Here is a 17677-nt window from a genome sequence, read left to right as displayed (position 1 = left end):
TGATGCTTAGTTCTGCCGGCTCAGGGTGCTCCGCCCACGAGGGCCAGGACTGGAGCTGCGATGGCGAGTGCAGCATGTGCGGGGGCAGGATTGCAGCTCTGTGCAAGGGGTCACAACAGCCTCTTCAGGATGAAACTGCACCAAGTCATCACTTGGTCCCATGGTGTGTTAATGTTTTTTTCCCCCTCTAGTGACTTCTCATTTAATCTTCTTTTCCTTTGTGTGTCTTTCTCTCTCTCTTGCCATACAAGTGATAATGCTCAGATGGCACTGCCAGTAAACATACAAACAAGCCTTCTTTGTATGGAGGCCTTTTTAGGCTTTCCTTCCAACAGGACTGCTTTGTCAGAGCTTTCCTTTTCATTTGGCTGTTTGCACTGGCCATCCTGCTGCTGCCCAAGCCCTCCTGGAGTTACCAGAGCCCCCCACAAGCTCCCTGAACGCCTGTTCCCCAAAGGTACCTCTCAGCCTTTGTGTCAGATGTGCATTTTCAGCAAGCAGCATGTCTCAAGCAACACAGACCAAATGCACAGAAGGATGCAAAGTCAATGACATTCAAAGATTAATGTGATTGCTGTGTTTGTACCGTTTCACTTGTTTATTTTACAAAGCTGGAAGAATGTATCTTACAATGTCATTGATGGCACCCATGGGAAAGAAGCTGTTAATTAGGCATTTTGATCTCCCTCCTTTTGCCCAGGAAATGTGACAGTAATTACTGTGCACCATCATCTTTGCCAATTTAGATACAGGCAAACATACCAGACTTCTGAAACTTTTCTGTTCTGTGTTAAGAGTAATGCAAGTGTCATTTTCTAGGACACATTATTGGAATATTTTAGACATGTTCAAATTATGTTGCTGAAGAGAGCATAGATGGAGGCAGCAGAACCTCTTTGGTGCACTCATAGAAAAATAGGGTTTTTTACCATTCTCTGTTAAGCTTGCTGTAGAGGTCCTCTCGGCTGTTCCTCTGCAGAGGACCAGGAATGAGGCCAGAGAAACTCCATCTTTTCCCAAGCTTCTCCCACCCCCAGCTATCTTCTTCCTGACTCTGAATATTCACTAACTGCTGCAGAGACCAGTCTCTGCAGGTTTTTCTGTGGCTGGCACTATCAGTCACTAAATCCAGTAAGACATCACATTTTGTGCAACCCTAACCTCTCTGAGGGCCTGACTCTGCCCTCCCACCTCCTCTTGGGACTTCAGGAATCAGTCAGTGATTGAAATGTACTGGTCGGAACTGGGGGGTCTGGCACAGTTTTGGGCAGTGCAAGCATGCAAAAATTATTGCCCAAAAGGGAGTGCGGTGAGATAACCCAGTGTGCAGGTGCTGTTGACTCCCATGGCTGGGAGTCAGACACCTGGAGAAGTTCAGACATCAGTCTCTTTTATCCGTAAATCTCTTCTGAAAATGTCAGCGTGTGGTTTAGATTCACTTTTGAAAACCGTATCTCAAACCAGGTGCAGTACCACCATTAGAGTGAACTGCTGCATTGTGCCATGTCAGCGTTGAATCTGGCCAAGAGAAAGCATCAACTAGACATTTCCTTTGGGCTCCCTGTTGGTGTTTTTATTCACTTGGGTGTTTTCTTCTTACTGCATGAGCATTGTAAGAGGGAATTGCATAAGCAGTTGTGCTTCCTTAAGGAGTAAGAGCAAAACGCATGTGAGTGTGTTGGCCTGGCAACCAGCACTCACTTGATGCCATCAGTGTTCCCAGAAAATGCAATCGATAACAACCTCGGAGATGCAACATGGAGCAATGAGGCCGGGATATGGAGGAAATATCTTTCATAACGTGTTGTTTCAACCACACTGGTAATTCAGGCTATATGCCATGAGTGCTGTTTGTCCAAGGTGCCTTTTGAAAATATCTGCAGCCATTCTTCAGGGGCTGCTGTAGCCAGGATAGCTATTGCTGCTGCAGGATTAATATCCCGTCAATTACAGAACACATCCTGGGAGTTAAGTTTTTGCTTTTGTCTCCCCTTTTTGTGAACAAAAATTTGCCCTTTATCTGTTTGCCTCTGCCCTTCCTCCCCGCCATCCACGTTTGACTGCCTGCTCTGATGGGGGCTGTAAATCCTGACTTTGCTGTCTCCATGGGCCGGATCTCGACCCTCCAGCACTGGCGTTAGCTGAGTGACTGGTAGGGCAGTTGTGTCCAGATGCCACGTGCTAAATCATGGCCCATTGTGCTGGAGTCCTTTTCAGTATATTGTAGGAGTCAGCTTGTGCATTTGTGAATTACGTAAAGTAGACAAGGCTAGTAAAAGCCAGGAGAAAAGGCAGGCAGGTGTGAAGACAGCTGCCCCAGGTTACGGAGGAGGGCTGCGGCAGAGCCACGGGCAGGCAGCACGGCCCTGTGCAGGGCTGCGCACTGCCTCTCTGTGGGCTCCTGCCCTCTGGGCTTGGCTCAGCTCTGCCCCTTGCAGAAAGGTGAAGGTGGAGTGCTTCAATGGCTCTTGCCTGTCGTGTCTGAAGGGAAGCCATCATGGTCTCCACCCCCAGGATGGCAGCATGAAGGACATGCAGGAGCACTGGGCAATATTTGGCAGTGGGCAGTGGTCTTTGCAATTGCAGCTGGAAGGTGGTATCGCTGGGGGTTGTGCCAGCATATAATTTTCCATTCCAGTTTTGATCTGAGGGCAGGAGGATTTGGAGGGAGGTTCATTACCAAACAACAGAGCCTTGTTGTGCAGACACACAGCTGCTCTTGTTTTGGGCAGATCTGAAATGGCATCTTCTTCTCCAAAGTCACCTTGAAAGAGAAGCAGCAGGTTCTTAGCTGACAGCCCGGGACGTGCTGGTGGACATTGCCTGCCTCATTTCCTGGCCCCTCGCCCCGTATGCAGGCAATTATCAGCTCTCAGGGTCTCACACACTGTGGAGCAGAAGAGCCCAGAGCCACAGTCATTAACCCGCTCACCCCCACGCTTTGCAAATCCCTTCCTTCCCTTTCCCCCTTACGGACGCTCATGTGTGCAGCTTGGTGCACTTTCCAGCCCTGGCTAACCACAGGCTAGCCCAGCACAAGGCACAGCTCCCTGCTGTCCCCAGGTGCTTCTGATGGAGGCAGGTCCTCCCGGTGCACAGGCTGGATGTCTGCTCTTCCACACGCAGCTGGGCGTGGGTTTAACCTTGGGCAGAAAGGAGGTAAGGTACCATCAGATCACTTACAAAAATGAGAGTTGCACAAACAGTCTGCTGCTCCTGCAAGGAGTGCCAGGCGTTGCTGATTTCTTTTTTCTGTGTTGCCATGCCAACACGTCCCTGCGCGGAGTGAGATCTCTTTTTAAGCTCCACCGAGAGAAAGTATGTAGCCTGGGAGCTTATTTAGCATTCAGGAGTGCACAGCCTCTCTGTAACGGCTCTGAGCCACAGCCAGGCTGTCTGACAAAGGAAAGGAGGATTTAATTTTTTTTCCTTTTCCTCTAGCATTTGCTTCTCAAGGTTAAGGGAGACAGGGTAGATGGGGAGAGAGACTGGGAGTGCTTTGCGATGGGGACCTCACTGCTGTCCTCACAGAGGCACGACTTTCATGGAAATGAAAAGGAAATATTACTTTGGGGCATATTTATGGTGCAAAATACATGTGTGTGAAAGAGAGAGATGCGCAAATTTCTTGGTTCAACTAACCCTGATGAGCTACCCTGTATTAAAATCAGAAAGCAAAGGCAATCTGGGTCTTAATTTGAGCAAGAAACTGAAAAGATTAGAAGGAAGCCAGGGACAAACCCCTGTGTTTGTCTTCCCTGCTGTTTTAGTCTGTGAGGTTACAATATAAAGAAATCATCTCTTTTTGTGCTGTATTCATATCCTGAGTAAGGACAGCAAAACCTAATGTGTACTGGTGTTGTGGTTTGGGTTTTTCCATTTTGTGGAGTTGCTACTGGTAGATTAGCTGCTCGCTTTAAATTAAATCCTTATAATGATTGTTAATACAGGTTTGCTTGCCTTTGCCAGCTGAAAGGATGGAAATCAGCATAAAGTGGCTGGCATTAGCTGGCAGATAAGCACTGATGATTCAGTGCCTGTCCGTACCAGCTGTGAAAACTTGATGTGGAAATTCAAAGGCAAGACTCAAAGTGAGAGGGCTACATGCTGGTTTTGACTCTGTCATTTGTTCTTTGGGAGATGCTGAGCAAAACATTTACGTTTTCCTGTGCTGTTTCACAGACCGACTGCAGAGCGGAGTCAGTGGTGCTTGGAAAACCCATTCCGAGGTAATGGTTTAGAAATGCAGTCTTGGTTGTTTTGGGGGGTTTTATTATTACTGAGGCATTCCTCATGACATGCAAAAAGTACAGGAAACTCAAGGCACCCCAGCTGTGTACATTAGGTCATGTGAGTGAGCCCTTCTCCTGCGTGTGGAAAATACCTGATCAAAACTTTAATACTTTAATTTTAGTTGCATGCAGTATATGGAAAATAACTGTGAGATATCATTATCTCCAAGGCAGGAAAACCTGTTAGCTGCTTCCCAGAGAGTCATTTTCACTCAGGACTGAGTAGATTGAATACTTCATGGAAATCAGTTTCACTTGGAGGCACTATATACTTTGGGAGGGGAAAATAAACCCCAGGTATTTCACTTTTTTGTTCCCGTTTCTTTCCTTGAGACTAATTCATAGTGATATATGGTTAGTTTGCTACAGCTTCCAGCAACCTGTATAGCCTATGGCAGTTATGATAAAACTAATTTACAGTCTGGTCTTCCGTCCATGCAGCCTATGCATCTGGCGAGACAGAAGAGCAGAAGTATCAGCTGCCAGTGCTGCACAGATGTGGCAGTCTTGGTGACGTACCCAAACTGTTTTCATCCATAGCCTTGCACCACGTATGAGAGAAGGAAAAGGCTTCAGCTGTGACTATTGTTTTTTACCCCAAATTCAGACTATGTGCCAAATCCAGGGTAACGCAGCCTGCACAGGTTGTTGGGGAGCTAATCCTTAGCTGTTCCTGTCCCTGAGTTGCTTTCCCTTTCCTTTCACTGTCATCCTTTCTCTCTATTTAAGAATATATTGTCCTTCTAAACAATTGCTCTGTCAGCTCTTCCTCTTTTCTCATTTATGTTGCCTCTGGCTTTTTTTTTTTTTTCTTTCTTGTTCTCGCTATGTCCTCCCAGCTTTGTCCCAGCCAACCAGTGTAGCTCCTCTGTGACCTTGAATTTCCACAGCCACTTCTCATTTTCTGTACACTTGAGAGCCTTTGGATGCAGACCTCTCCCGGTGGCTGCAGTGACCCAACCTTGGTCTCAGCTCTCCCCACAACATCACTGTGGCAGCAGAAGCTTGCAGGTGTTTAAATGCCCAGAGAAGAGAGGTCCGTCAGAAAAAGTGCAAGAGGTAGTTCAGAAGGTGCATGGATGGCTTTTATGTGCCTCTCTCACACCTTCGGCAAGAGTAGGTGCACATTTCTCTTTCCTAATCACTTTGCACATTTAGAGGTGTGGGCCAGTAGTCTCCAAGGGTGGGCAGGCAGTGGATGGGAGCAGGGGGTGTGAGTGGTGAGGGATGAGTCCCAGTCAGAGGTGGTGACCCCGCAGCGACGAGACTCCCTTCCACTGGGCCAGTGCCAGAACAGAGGGAGAGATGGCGGAACTGCTGAGCGGGGCTGAGAACTGCTCTGAAAACCCACTCACATCACGACCTCTGCGGGACGTGGTTAATTTGTGTGTGACACGGGACCTGTTCTGCTCCGCCTGTCTGTGGGAACACTCTCACGCTCATTTTTAAGTACGCAACACCGTTCCTCACAGCCGGCAGGAGAAAGACATCTGGCTTGGTAGAGGCACGGGGCAAGGCTGGGAAGCAGAGCTGGGAAGAGAATGGCCGTGCAGCTGTTGCTGCATTGCAGAGCTAGCTGGTTAAGCAGGGTTGGGCTGGCAGCGTGTGAGCCCTAGGGTGAACAGGGCAGAGTATTGCTGCATTTTATATGTCACAGTATCCCCTGAGAGGATGAACGAAGATTCTGTTGCATCGACAGAATGATTTTCAGTCCTTCTGACCAGGCACAACAAGAAATCCCACACAACGTGTGCACAGGTTAATGTTAATTTTAAACTTAAATTCAGCAGAGTTCGTGTAGCATACTTTAAATTCTTTTGTAAAAAGATCACAGGGAACACTGTAAAAAGTGTTTAAAATCAGCCCAAAAGGAGCTAAAAATGAACTTCAAGGGACATGTCACCTCCAGCTGTAGGTGGCTGAAGCTCCATTGACTTCTATGGGCTGTTTTCCCATAGAAGAGAACTAGTTCTTAGAAGTCTGTTTATTTAAAATCTTAACATGTACTGAAGTTCAGAACAAATACTGATTTAAAAGTGAGTTACCTGTTACGTGTATTTACTCACACTCAAAGGATTAAGTATCCGGTTCTGTTTTGAAGCCAAAGTGGTTTCTTCTGCATGAGTCCTAAGGAGTCCATGTTTTAAAGAAAGGTAACACGACTGCTTCATCGTGCAAGTGACGTTTTTAGCTGATACAAAGTCCTAGGAAAGGCAATGGGACCTCACTGCATTGCCCTGGGTGAGGGTCTGGTGTTGTCTGCTTCGATATTGCATGTTAGCTGTAAATTGTGTTGCCAATCCATCACACAAAACAGAGCTGATTAGCTCTTCCCACCTCTGACTTGGCAGGGAAATGCTGACAGTAGTAAATATTTTGTTCCAGGCAGTAGACTTAAGAAGATACGACTCAGGGGGATGCACAGGGAGCAACTATTTGCAGTAATGAGGGCTCATTTTTAAAGCCCTGCTTTATTGTACTGACATTTGTACGACTCCTTTTTAACAGACTTTCATATTTCAAGGGTGGGCGTGTGGTGTGGGGACTGATCCCTTGGTGTTTTGTTTTACAGCTGCTAGACAGCGTGGCACAGGCCTCTGCCTAGTGAACATGCACTGGGGTGTGCTGGGGAGCTGGAGAAGAGGGCTCACTGGAGCTTTCTGAATTGCTCCTAGTACAAGTCACTTTGGATTTTGCCACTTGTGTGCCTTGAGATTTGGACTATGTGTCCAACTCTCTCGCTGAAGAAGGTGATCAGGAAAATGCAGTCAGGGCAGTGGAGGTGAAGCACAGGCAGAACGTGTGGAAGCAGTCCAAGGACAGACAGCCCATGCCCTGGGCCGCTGCTTCCCCAAACGCTGCAGAGCAGCCAGGGGTGCATGGGAAAGCCACCCTCCAGTCTCCTGTTTGTACCAGAGCACAGCCAGTCCGGCACAGCTCAGCTGCAGCCAGTACACCAGTTTTGTACCAGATTTACTCTGCTATAAAGCAGATATGTTAAGGGACTGGATAATGATGATTCAGATTTACAATCTTGAGTTTAAGGAGAGGGTAGGAGGGGCTGTTGAATACCTGAAGTACTCCAAAACATGGATGCATAAGCCGTTTGCTGTTGGGCTCACCAGGGTGTGAAGCTGCTGTGTCTGGTATCCAGCTGTAGCTCCCCTGTAGATGCAGGGAGCATCATCCTTGGCACATAGTCACTGCAATATATCTTTCCCCAAAGGTAGTCTGAATGTTCATACCTTTGGGGTTCAATGCGTTAAACAATCAAAGCTCGCTCTTTCCCGAAACATGAGCCTTTTCTGACCTGTTCAGTTGGTTAGCTGGTAAATCCTGGTGATTAAATTAATCTGTCACTATCGTCATTGGTGCTACAGTAGCTTAAAGTCAACAAGTTTATTAGGGAAATGATACTTGTCAGTTGTGTTGTGATTTCATCTAATTTAAAAGCTGATATTCCCATTATTTGCCATCATATCTCCTGCCAATTACTGTTGATATTGCCAACATCCAGATCAAGGACCTACTTACAGCAAAATATTTACGCTCACGAAAGCCTTTTGAGAGCAAATATTTGACTTCTGTAAAGCTATGTTACTGTTTTTTTCTTCAATCGCAAGCACTAATCTGTTGGCATTATTCGAGTTTTGTATAACTTATTCATACTGCTTTGATTGCTGCTGTGCATTTCTCTTTTAATCCGAGTGCGAAAGGCGGTACTTAGAGTTGTCACGATCCTTTGGTTTTTCCATCAGAAATGTCACTGGGTGAAGCCCAGGTCTTTTTTCCCCAGCGTTTCAGCGGTCTTTACTGAAACAAGAGTTGTCCACCAGCTTCCAGGAGAGCTGAGCGTGAATTCAGGACCTGTCTTTAGGGGACTGGCTAATGCCTCTAAACAAATCAAATAGCTATTTGGTTTTTAGTCCTGCTGCACTTGGAATTGTGGTACCCGGGGCGGGGAAAAAATCCGTAGGTCCTGTTTGCTTTTCAAATTGTCAAAGATAGCAAATAGCCACTTCATTTCTTTCCTTTCTGCAGGAATATATTTGGGGTATTTTGCCTCACGAAGCAGCGCAGGTTGGTCTGTGCTTTTGTTGTTGACTCGTTTCCACTGTGCCAACAATTAGCGCTGGTTACCTTGGAAACTGCTCTGCACCCCACTGGGGATTTTGACAGGCACATTTTGGCTGAAATTGCTTTGTTTTCCCAATTCTGCAAGCACACATGTAGCTAATCCTTTTGCTGTGCTCTGCCTGTGTTCCTTCCCTAAAATGTAGCAAAATTAATGAAACATATTATTTTATCCTTTCCATCTGTTTGCATCTTTCTTTATCCCTGTTTTAGCCTCAGTGCTCCAGGAGTGTTAATTACCCTTTGCTTTAACCAAGCTTACTGTTAATTTTCTTGGTAGGTGTCTGAGGGGTGACATTGTGAATGCGTATGAAGTTTTGACACAATTTTCGGTCTCCTCCTCTCCGTCCCTCCTTCCTGTCATCCCTTTCCTTCAGTTTTCTCCTGGAGCATTTGTTGTGCCGTGTGGTTCCAGCACGTTAAACTTTGTTTATGCCTTAAACAAGCTCTGCTTTACAGAGACCAGATGGCATCTTCCATGGCTACGGCAAACTCAAGATCCGCTGCTACCGTAGTGGTATCGGATAGAGCTGTTGCTAGAAAGAGTGGGGGCTGATGTTGCTCCAGTCTGTGAGGAGTGTCCCCGGTGAAATTGTGGGGACGTGAAATGCTTTTTTGTTTTAGGAGGAGCTGTCCCCATTGCTGTGAAATGGGTGCTCAGGTGGGAAGAAGTGATAGATAGGTGGGCTGAGCAAACTGGCTGAACGGCAGTAATAAAACACAGGTGACTACAGTCGGGGAAGGAGAAGAGCTGGGGAGACAAACTCTGGTCTGACTGGGGCAGCTCTGGCCTGAGAAATCACTGACACTGTTATGTGAGCTGACGAGCCGGCTGTTCCCCGGGGAGAGCTGTACCAGCTCCGGTTCCTCTGCTGGCAGGAGTCCTGCGGCAGCACTGGGGCACCTACCTGTGAGGCAGGAAGGTGCCACGAGCCCTGCCCATAGATGTTTCTCCTGTCAAAAACAATCCTCAGAATAATAATACAGCATTGCATAGAGGGGTAAGAGGGAGAGAGAAGAAGATAAAAGGTACTGCTGGATGAGGGCTGTCAGAGGCAAATATCTGAGCCTGAGCAGTTTCACCTAGGAAGCGGTGTTCATAGCAAACTCAGCTCCTCAACGGATTGAGCCTGAGGTTATGGTAGATTGGAAGAGAAAAAGTGCCTGAGTCTGAAGGAAAACCATTAAAAAGGGCACAAAGGGAGCAGATACCACGCATCACTGCAGAGATGTGTCACAGATCTAATTTTTGCTCTTGCCATTATAGTTGCCAATTATTTCTAACAATTTTCTGGAAATATTTGGTGAAAGCTCGGGCACCTTTTTTAAAGACTCTTGCCACCATCCGTACATCTGTCTCTGGGGCTGGTAAACCTGTCTGTTAAAAAACTTAATGGACTGGAAAGGTTTCCTGGGAAATTAAAATAATGTAGGTAATGGATTCAGGTGCCAGTGGAGACATCTGCAGTCGATTGACAACCACAGCAGCATCAATAAGAAATGAAGGAGGGCTTTGAAATGACATCTTGGCCTTGTACAGGATCTGATGTCCAATCTTTGGCTCTGCTGTAGCCATACTTTGGCATGTAACCTCGCTTAACAGCCCCTGGTTGAGTCAGTGAAGGGGGGCTCTCTCAGGTGTCTGGAGGAGTGTCTGGATGATGCTTGCTGCGGTTTAAACATCAATGCCAGTGCAAGCTGGGGGTGAGGACTGGGCAGCTGTTGTGCCATAGGGCGTGTTTATGAGGAGGGCAGCAGCTTTTGGAGGCACCATGCCTTCTAAACCCAGCAAAGAGGAAAGGTTGCAGCTCCCTATACCATCAGCAGCTGGTTCAGCGTCCCCTGTGCATCCCAGTACTCTGAAAGGGTTTGTGTCCCTGAGTTATCTGTGGGGCAGGGAGATTCCGGATGTCCTGATTTGGTATGCTGGGGGCTGGGGTTTGTAGAAGAATTGGGCTGACTTGCAAAACCAGGAGCAGAGAGTGCTTACTCGTTTTTTAACTTCAGTTTAAATTAGCGTAGTGCCCAAGACAGGTGCCTGCCCTCTCAGCAGGGCAGAGTCCTCTGTTCCTGCCAGAGAGCAGCCATGGCACTAGTAGCAACGGGGCAGACGTGACCTGACAGCCCCATCAGAACTTGGTCTGAAGTGACAACTTTTAAGGGAGCAGCAGAATCGCCATCCCTGTGTGTTAGCTCCTGGCCTCTTGGTTCAGCCTGCTCGTTGTCAGGGGGCTTTTGAAAGCTCTCACTGAGGATCTTTCACAATGTCTTCTCTCTGTTATGGACATCACATTCAAGGACCACCTGTACTTTTGGGTACCACATTCCCTGAAATCAAACTGGGAGACAGTCTGTGTCCTGTATCATGAGCAGCTGACATCTCGGTAAAAAGGAGCAGCATTTTACTCTCTGCAAAATGCAAAGGAAAGCGATGTTACTGTTCTTCGTTGTGCTGGAGTCTTATGTGAAGCCAAGGTCCTTGTTGCCTTTAAGAAACATATATTTGTGTTACTTGTCGATTGTTAGTGCTATTTTAGTGGCACAAAGTAGAGTCAGAGAATGTTTACCTGCTTAAAGAGAGGGAAAAGAAATCTCTACAAGCAAAAGTATCTCTAATGAATCCAGAGCTTTTAGGCTGTGAAGAATTTGCCTGGCATCCAGGCTGGCTAACTCTTCTTTTTCTTTTTTTGTTCTTTACCATTAGGCTTCCTTGAACTTTAACTGAACCATAAGGAAACTATGAAGAGTCTCAATAGCTGCCCTGTGAGGATTTGACTTACCCATTGGATCTGCTATTTATAGTGTCCATTAGTACAAAAATGTCTGTCCTTTTGCAGCAGTCATGTATAGCAAAAGCACTGCTCTTCTGGCGAACTGCCTGTGCCTCCTGTGTCACCCAAAATATCCATCAACACAGTGTTCAGAAGTGAGCCTTTCTTGATTAAAAAAAAACAGCCAAACAAAAACAAAAAATACCCCAACAAACCCCAGAGGCCATTTGTATTTTTATTTACTTATTTTGCTTAGCCTGAAATTGAAATTTCCATTTTTCAGGAGGCAACCTTTCACCCCCAGCCATATCTCCCTGTGGAACATAATCTTTGTCCCAAGCAAATTAAATCAGGAAGAGAGCTGACAGGGTGGGAACTGTCTTCCAGCCTTAGGGAGCCCATTTGCACCCCAGAATCAGGCTGGATGTGAACAAGTATAAATTCTGTAACAAAGGAGACCATTTTTAATAGGGATTCATCTTACCTTGCTGGGAGGCGGCTTGCAGTAGCTTGGGTGATGGAGAGCAGGTGACTGAGTGGGTTTCCTTTGGATATGCTCTAGGGTACTAAATCTGGTATACATTTGCATATTCTATATCTGAAAAATTAATTGGAGCCTTTTCTTAAAATTTTCATGTGAAAATAAGCTTAAAAAATTAATTCTCCTAACAGTCTTCCTAATTGAGTCTTGATTTGTTCATCTGACCTAACAGTACAGACTTGATGACATTACTTTTGTCAGTAGTATTGTGATTAGTAGATTCCTGGCAATTTTGAAAGAAGGGTCATGTATCACATCCTCCAGGCGTAAAGCAGTGGTGGCAATCAGCATGGGGGGGTCTTCTGGAGCTGTGGTACTCTGCGAAGCTCTGTGCCGTTCTCCATGCTCACCAAAGCTGTCGGGGTGATTCTCTTCCCTGTTCTGAAAGAGCAGAATCTGAACAGGGATATACCAAGTATCAAAGGACGCTTTATGGACGAGCAGTTTGTTTCCTACCCGCATGTCCCACCCGTGCAAGGTGCGCAGCACGCCAGCTGCATGGCGTGGCATGGGAGAGGGCACCACGTGTCTGCAGGAAGAGGACGGGCCAAGCCGCAGGTTCATTCTCCCAGTTTTCTCCAATGTTGCTTGTGCTTTGCAGTCTGCGTGTGCCTTATAACACAGGGAATTGTCAGGGCCTGTAATGATTCCAAGGAACCGTTTGTGTCCAGTCCACTGCTCTGCAGCAGCAGCACCATGTGACAGTCTGGGAGGTGTCTGCTCCATGTTTCTCACCAGAGGAAGGAGTTGAGGTGCTGAGAAGCACCCCCAGCATCCAGGAGGCATGGAAGCAGGAGACATTCAAAAAGCCCCAAAATGAGGTGCAGGCCTCTGAAAGGCAGCTGGGAAGGTTGATGTGCTTTAAATCAATATCCCTGTTCTTTGGTCCATAGGACTAGCCACATGCATGACTTGATTTATGGGGTTATGGTGCTCGATTCGATCTGCTTAACAACAAAGTGGAGTTTCATCTCATACTAGGGGCACGTTGTTGAGTAGAGGGACAGAGAACTAGAGCTGCCATTCGCAGTCTCCTGCTAATACAGGCATCTATATCATATGTAGTCCCTTTCATAAATGTATCGAGCTCCATCTCAAAACCAGTTGAGTTGTTTCCTGCTATGTGGAAGGCTGCCAGAACTTCACACCCCTAACAGTAGGAAAGCAGCATCTTCAGATTGCTAGTCTGAATTTGTCCTTGGCAAGTTTATACTCATGTATTCTTGGGCTAACAGTTTTTGAAATCAGCTTATTTTTTTTGTTGCTTAGTAGTTGTTCTGACATATTCATCCGTCTACTCTTTCTACTGGCTGCAGCTAATAAAACTATTGCAGTTACTGCCCTCCTGGCGACCAGTCAGGAGGGAAGTGAATTGTAAGATAAAAATACCAACAATTATGAATGTTCTTTGCCAGTGGGTGGGTTTTTTTAATATCTCATTACATAGTTTGTGCAAAAGAGAGATTAACATAGCACTTTGTTTTTAGACAAACACGACTGTGAAAGTCAAGTAACTCACATCTATGCTTTTTGGAAGAAAAAAATCAGCTTTTCTAAAGGACAAACGAAGAGAAATAACTTTACATTAAAAGTACAAAGGAATTCTGTAAGAGTACTAACTGTGAGAAGTCATCATTATTAATCTAACGGACAGCATCCCTTGTTAGGGTGGTTGCTGTAAAGTTACATGTAGGGCATTGATTTAAATATACTTCCCCTTCACAGCCGGTCCTTGCCTGAAGGACACAGTAATGGGTGAGCAGAGCACTTTTATTTCTGCCCTCGGGATGGTGATTAATGGGGGCTCTGGGACTGTCTCCTGGCAGGAGAAGGGTGTGTTGCCGTCTGCCATTAGAAACCTCTGTCTCTGCGCGAGGGGTGGAGCAGCACTGAAATTCTTGCTCTGTTTTCAGGTGTGTGCCCCGCTGTGCAGCAGGTGGGCCCACGGCTGTGCAGCTTGTTGCCTTCCCGAGGGCTCAGCTCCATGTCAGGTCCCAGCACCCTGCGTTTGAAACAACTCTCAGCCAGCACTCAGAAATAGGTGGAGAGTGAAGGGGTTTATTTCCACTGAGTTTGGCTATGAGAGGGAGGAATATGTTGATTAATGAGTAACGGAGACTGGGCTAATACACAGATAAGAAAGCTTTTTCTAAAAATTCCTTTGTAGATGGTTCTGCTGGACCAACCCTTAAGTCCTTGATTTGCTAGATCAAAGGTGCCTGAACTGCCCTTAGGGCAGGAAACCTCTCTGGTTACTTCCACAGGCAGTTATGTGCCTGATGACATTTCACTGCACCTTTGAGACGGTCTAGAGCCGAGATGAGATACAATTTCTCATTTTGGAAGTATTTACTCCCTGAGTGGTCCCACTACCATCCTCCACTCACAGAGCAACCGGTTCCTCAGCCCCTCTCGGTCATGCCACACGTTGAGGTGGTGGGGAAGAGCAAAGCACGGGGTCCTGTGGCACCCGGGTCTGTCAAGCATGCCGTGCCTCAGCGAGTCCCCCTTCCCTGCTCCGAGCATAGCAAGAGCGAGTGGCCGGGAGCCAAGCCAAGACCAGGGCCTGAGAGCCCATCCGACCAAACAAATGTTATCCTCTGCAATCCCTCTGCATGATATTCAGACCTACTGTTTAAATAAAGCTTTGTGTTGCAGTCTTAAAACGGGTGAGGAGGACAAAGCATACATTTTAATCATACAGAAATGTTATTTGGCCCTTCTTTTTCAAGTCCCTCATCAGCATAGATGTCTGTCTGGGAAGTACCTTTAATGCATACTAACTGTGTGCTGATGAGGAGGAAATATCATCCAAAGCATGTGTAAGAATGCAGCTAACTCCATATATTAAATGTCAAGAAATCCCATTACTCAGCTGGCCATTCTACCCCTGTTTACAAAACAGTACCTGCAAAAAAATATTTCTAGACATTTAATAAATGATCATCTTAGAATTTTGCAGTTGCTGCACATTGTCCCTAACAGAAAGAACATTTAATAATGATGCTTTGTGCATCTTACTGTAAAGGCTGGGGTCCTGGTTTTTATAAATACTCAGCATTTTCCACTGAGATCTTCAGAATACCTGGTCCTTCTATTTTATTTTTAATGATTTGCTTATATTTCAGGAAAAAAGATTACCCTTTAAAAATGGATTAAGTCAGCCTCCATTTTTTATTGTTTAAGCTAATCTTTATGATTTGAAAACATCGTTCTCATTAGCATACTTTTCTTTGTTTTTTCTAACTTTGCTGCTGCCACAGAAGAAGTGTCTGCCAGGATAGTACAAGTAGTAACAGCTGAAGCTGTAGCAGTCCTGAAAGGCGAACAGGAAAAAGAAGCCCAGCACAAAGATCAGCCTGGACCACTACCTTTAGGTAAAACGAGCCAAAGAATGTTCAAAGTATCCTCCTGTCTGCAAATGTGATACGTATGTATATTACAAAAAAAAGCAGTTACAGCTGTGTATTCACATAAGTTACGGTCATGGGTAAACTGCAGCACCACTGGATAAATGCTGGAACCACGTAATAATAGCGGTATCCTTGTTGGCCCAGCTCTTCACGGCCCTGTGACTGTCTCATTCACTGTTTGCTCTAACAGCAGTTCTCCACCTGGTCTCTGACTCCTGGGCGGCGCAGCTGTGAATGTAATTGATGGTAGTGGTTTTGTCGTCGTGTTTGGTGGGACCCAGCAGTGCTCGGAGCCCCTTTGTGTTCAGCCATGTACAACATGAGAGAGAAAGATTAATGTCTGCAGAGGCAAAGATTAGAGGAGAGGCATATAAAAAGAAAGTGAGGCTTTGCTGGTTGGGTGGTAGCTACTCAGAAAGATGGAGGAGGAGCACCTCAAAAGGAAGCAGAGAGGAATGGGGCACACGGGGTGAGGCTGGGAGAGGGGTTAGCAGCTGGGCAGGGTGAGGGGAGATTGTGGGAGAGGGAGTTATACGTGGCAGGAGCAAATGCCAGTGGTCCAAACTGGGAACGGTACCACTGCCACTGGTCCATGCTTTGCCCCCATCCTCCTGCTGGCTCCTTTGTGAAATGTCTCTCTGAAATACAAGTATGTGTATATATGTGCGTGTGTATATATCTATGTAAAAAAAGTAAGTATAGAGCTATTTGTACCTACAGTGCTTTCTCCCTGCCAGAAAACTTCCAAGTAGCTCAAAACATGTACACCAAAGGCCAGAGAAAGGCCATACTCTGTCCTGAGGTAGGGCAAGTCTTGCAAGCCTGCCTCAGGATAAGTTCTGCTGAGTGAGCGTACATTGTGATCAAATCAAAATGATGCCTTGTGGTATTTTCCCCACAGGCACTCTGCTTTGTTTGGTACGGTGGCTGGACCCTGCTTAGGAATGAATTAAAGTCAATGAGTAATTTAGAATGTTTGTTGGAAATTTGGTTCGCAAAGTCTTTTGCTTCATTGAACTAATTTTTGAACTGCAGCAGGGAGATGTGTTGATTGGTAATTACCTTCTTTACAGAAACCCATTTTTACATGGAAGACCCCAATTCTGCAAAACACTTCATACATATTTAAGCAGAGATTGCTTCACTGGGGCCTGGGTGAGGCAAAATGGATATTCAGTTTCATCTAGTTAGATAAGACATTTTAAACATGTTTTGAGAGGTATGTCTTCAGTTAGCAACTGTTGGCATTACAGTTCCTGTGGTCAGTGACCGCTAAATAACTGCGGGTAGAATTGCATTGTGACAAAGATATAAATACTCTGTCCCTGGACAGCACATCTTAAGGACAAGTCATGTAAGAGTCTCTTCCAAACGACACAGAAATCAATAGGAGGACGCCTGGCAAATTCTGCTGGGGCTTTGAAACTGGCCTTGCTATGCTTGGGAAGAAGCCCTGAATCAGAAATTGAGATCTGCCTGTTGAGAGGTGCTGTTTACGAGACAGATCTGTTAAAATAGATTTGTTACTACTTTTTTTTTTTTTTTTTTTTTTTTAAAGCATTGGTTAAGCCCCAGGAGTGGATCTGTTTTTAAAGAAAAATTCCTCAAAGTGATTGGTATGAAATCAGATGCAGAGGTTATGCTGAGTTCATTTAAGAAGCAATTTCTTTAGGATTTCATCGTACTTGAATTGAAATAATTGAAAAAGCATCATCTGGTTTCAGTATCTGGTCTCATGACTGGGAATGAATCTAAAAACCTAGTCTAAGTGCCTCTAAGATTTCACTGCGCCTTGTTCAGCTGAATCACTATTATGTCATGGCTGACATAAGTTCCCTATGCTGATGTGTTTTGTATTTAGACAAGCAATATTTGCATGTATTCTGTGATTAACCTGGAACTCAGCAGCAGAAAAAAAAAAATTGTGCAGAATGTTTTTTGTTCATGTACTCAAGGTAAATTGAAGAGATTGGATGCCAGTTTCTGATAGTCAGCATTAATTTATAAAATCTCTCATGCTCAGATGCTTTATTGTTGTTGCCTTGGGTGACTGAAGGTTTTCTAAGTGGCAATACTGGTTTAAAAGATAATTTCGTACCTGATTTTTGTATCGTACTCTATGACCAGAATTTTGAAAATAATTCATACCATCTGAAAAAAAAAAAAATCCTTTTATAATAACTTTAAAAATCCATGTATTCTGAAAGGGTCTATCTGAAAACCCACCAGGCACAAGTCATCGAATAATTCTCTCAGGCTAACTGCAGCTTGTATCAGGCATCGGTCTCCCGGGAATTAATTGCTGTATCTCATTTTCACTGTTTGATTTCTAGCAGTCGAAGAGTCAGCCAACCTGCCTCCTTCCCCGCCTCCGTCGCCAGCTTCTGAGCAGACTGGAGCTCTGGAGGAAGGTAAGGGTCTCCTGGATGTTGCAGGCACAGCTGTCAGCAGCGGGATGAGACATGAATCTAAAGGATGGGGGAATCAGAAAATGGAGATACTTTCTGCAGCTTCCTGTGAAAAGAT

The 17677-nt window shown here is 45.6% G+C and overlaps 1 protein-coding gene across 1 annotated transcript in view; it reads left to right on the top strand.

Moving 5' to 3' along the window:
- MAP2 (microtubule associated protein 2) overlaps nt 1–17677 on the top strand; it is a gene marked incomplete at its 5' end in the record, with an annotated part of 69256 nt that overhangs the window by 6096 nt on the left and 45483 nt on the right. The window contains 2 exons of the mRNA XM_082311440.1: nt 15002–15115; nt 17485–17562. Coding sequence (XP_082167566.1) covers nt 15002–15115; nt 17485–17562 — 192 coding nt within the window. The remainder of the gene's footprint in view (nt 1–15001; nt 15116–17484; nt 17563–17677) is intronic.

The sequence above is a fragment of the Platalea leucorodia genome (genome assembly GCF_965183815.1).
Source record: "Platalea leucorodia genome assembly, chromosome: 5".
Lineage (NCBI taxonomy): Eukaryota > Metazoa > Chordata > Aves > Pelecaniformes > Threskiornithidae > Platalea > Platalea leucorodia.
The sequence above is the reverse complement of the archived record's forward strand: the minus strand, read 5'-3'. Positions and strand labels throughout refer to the sequence as shown.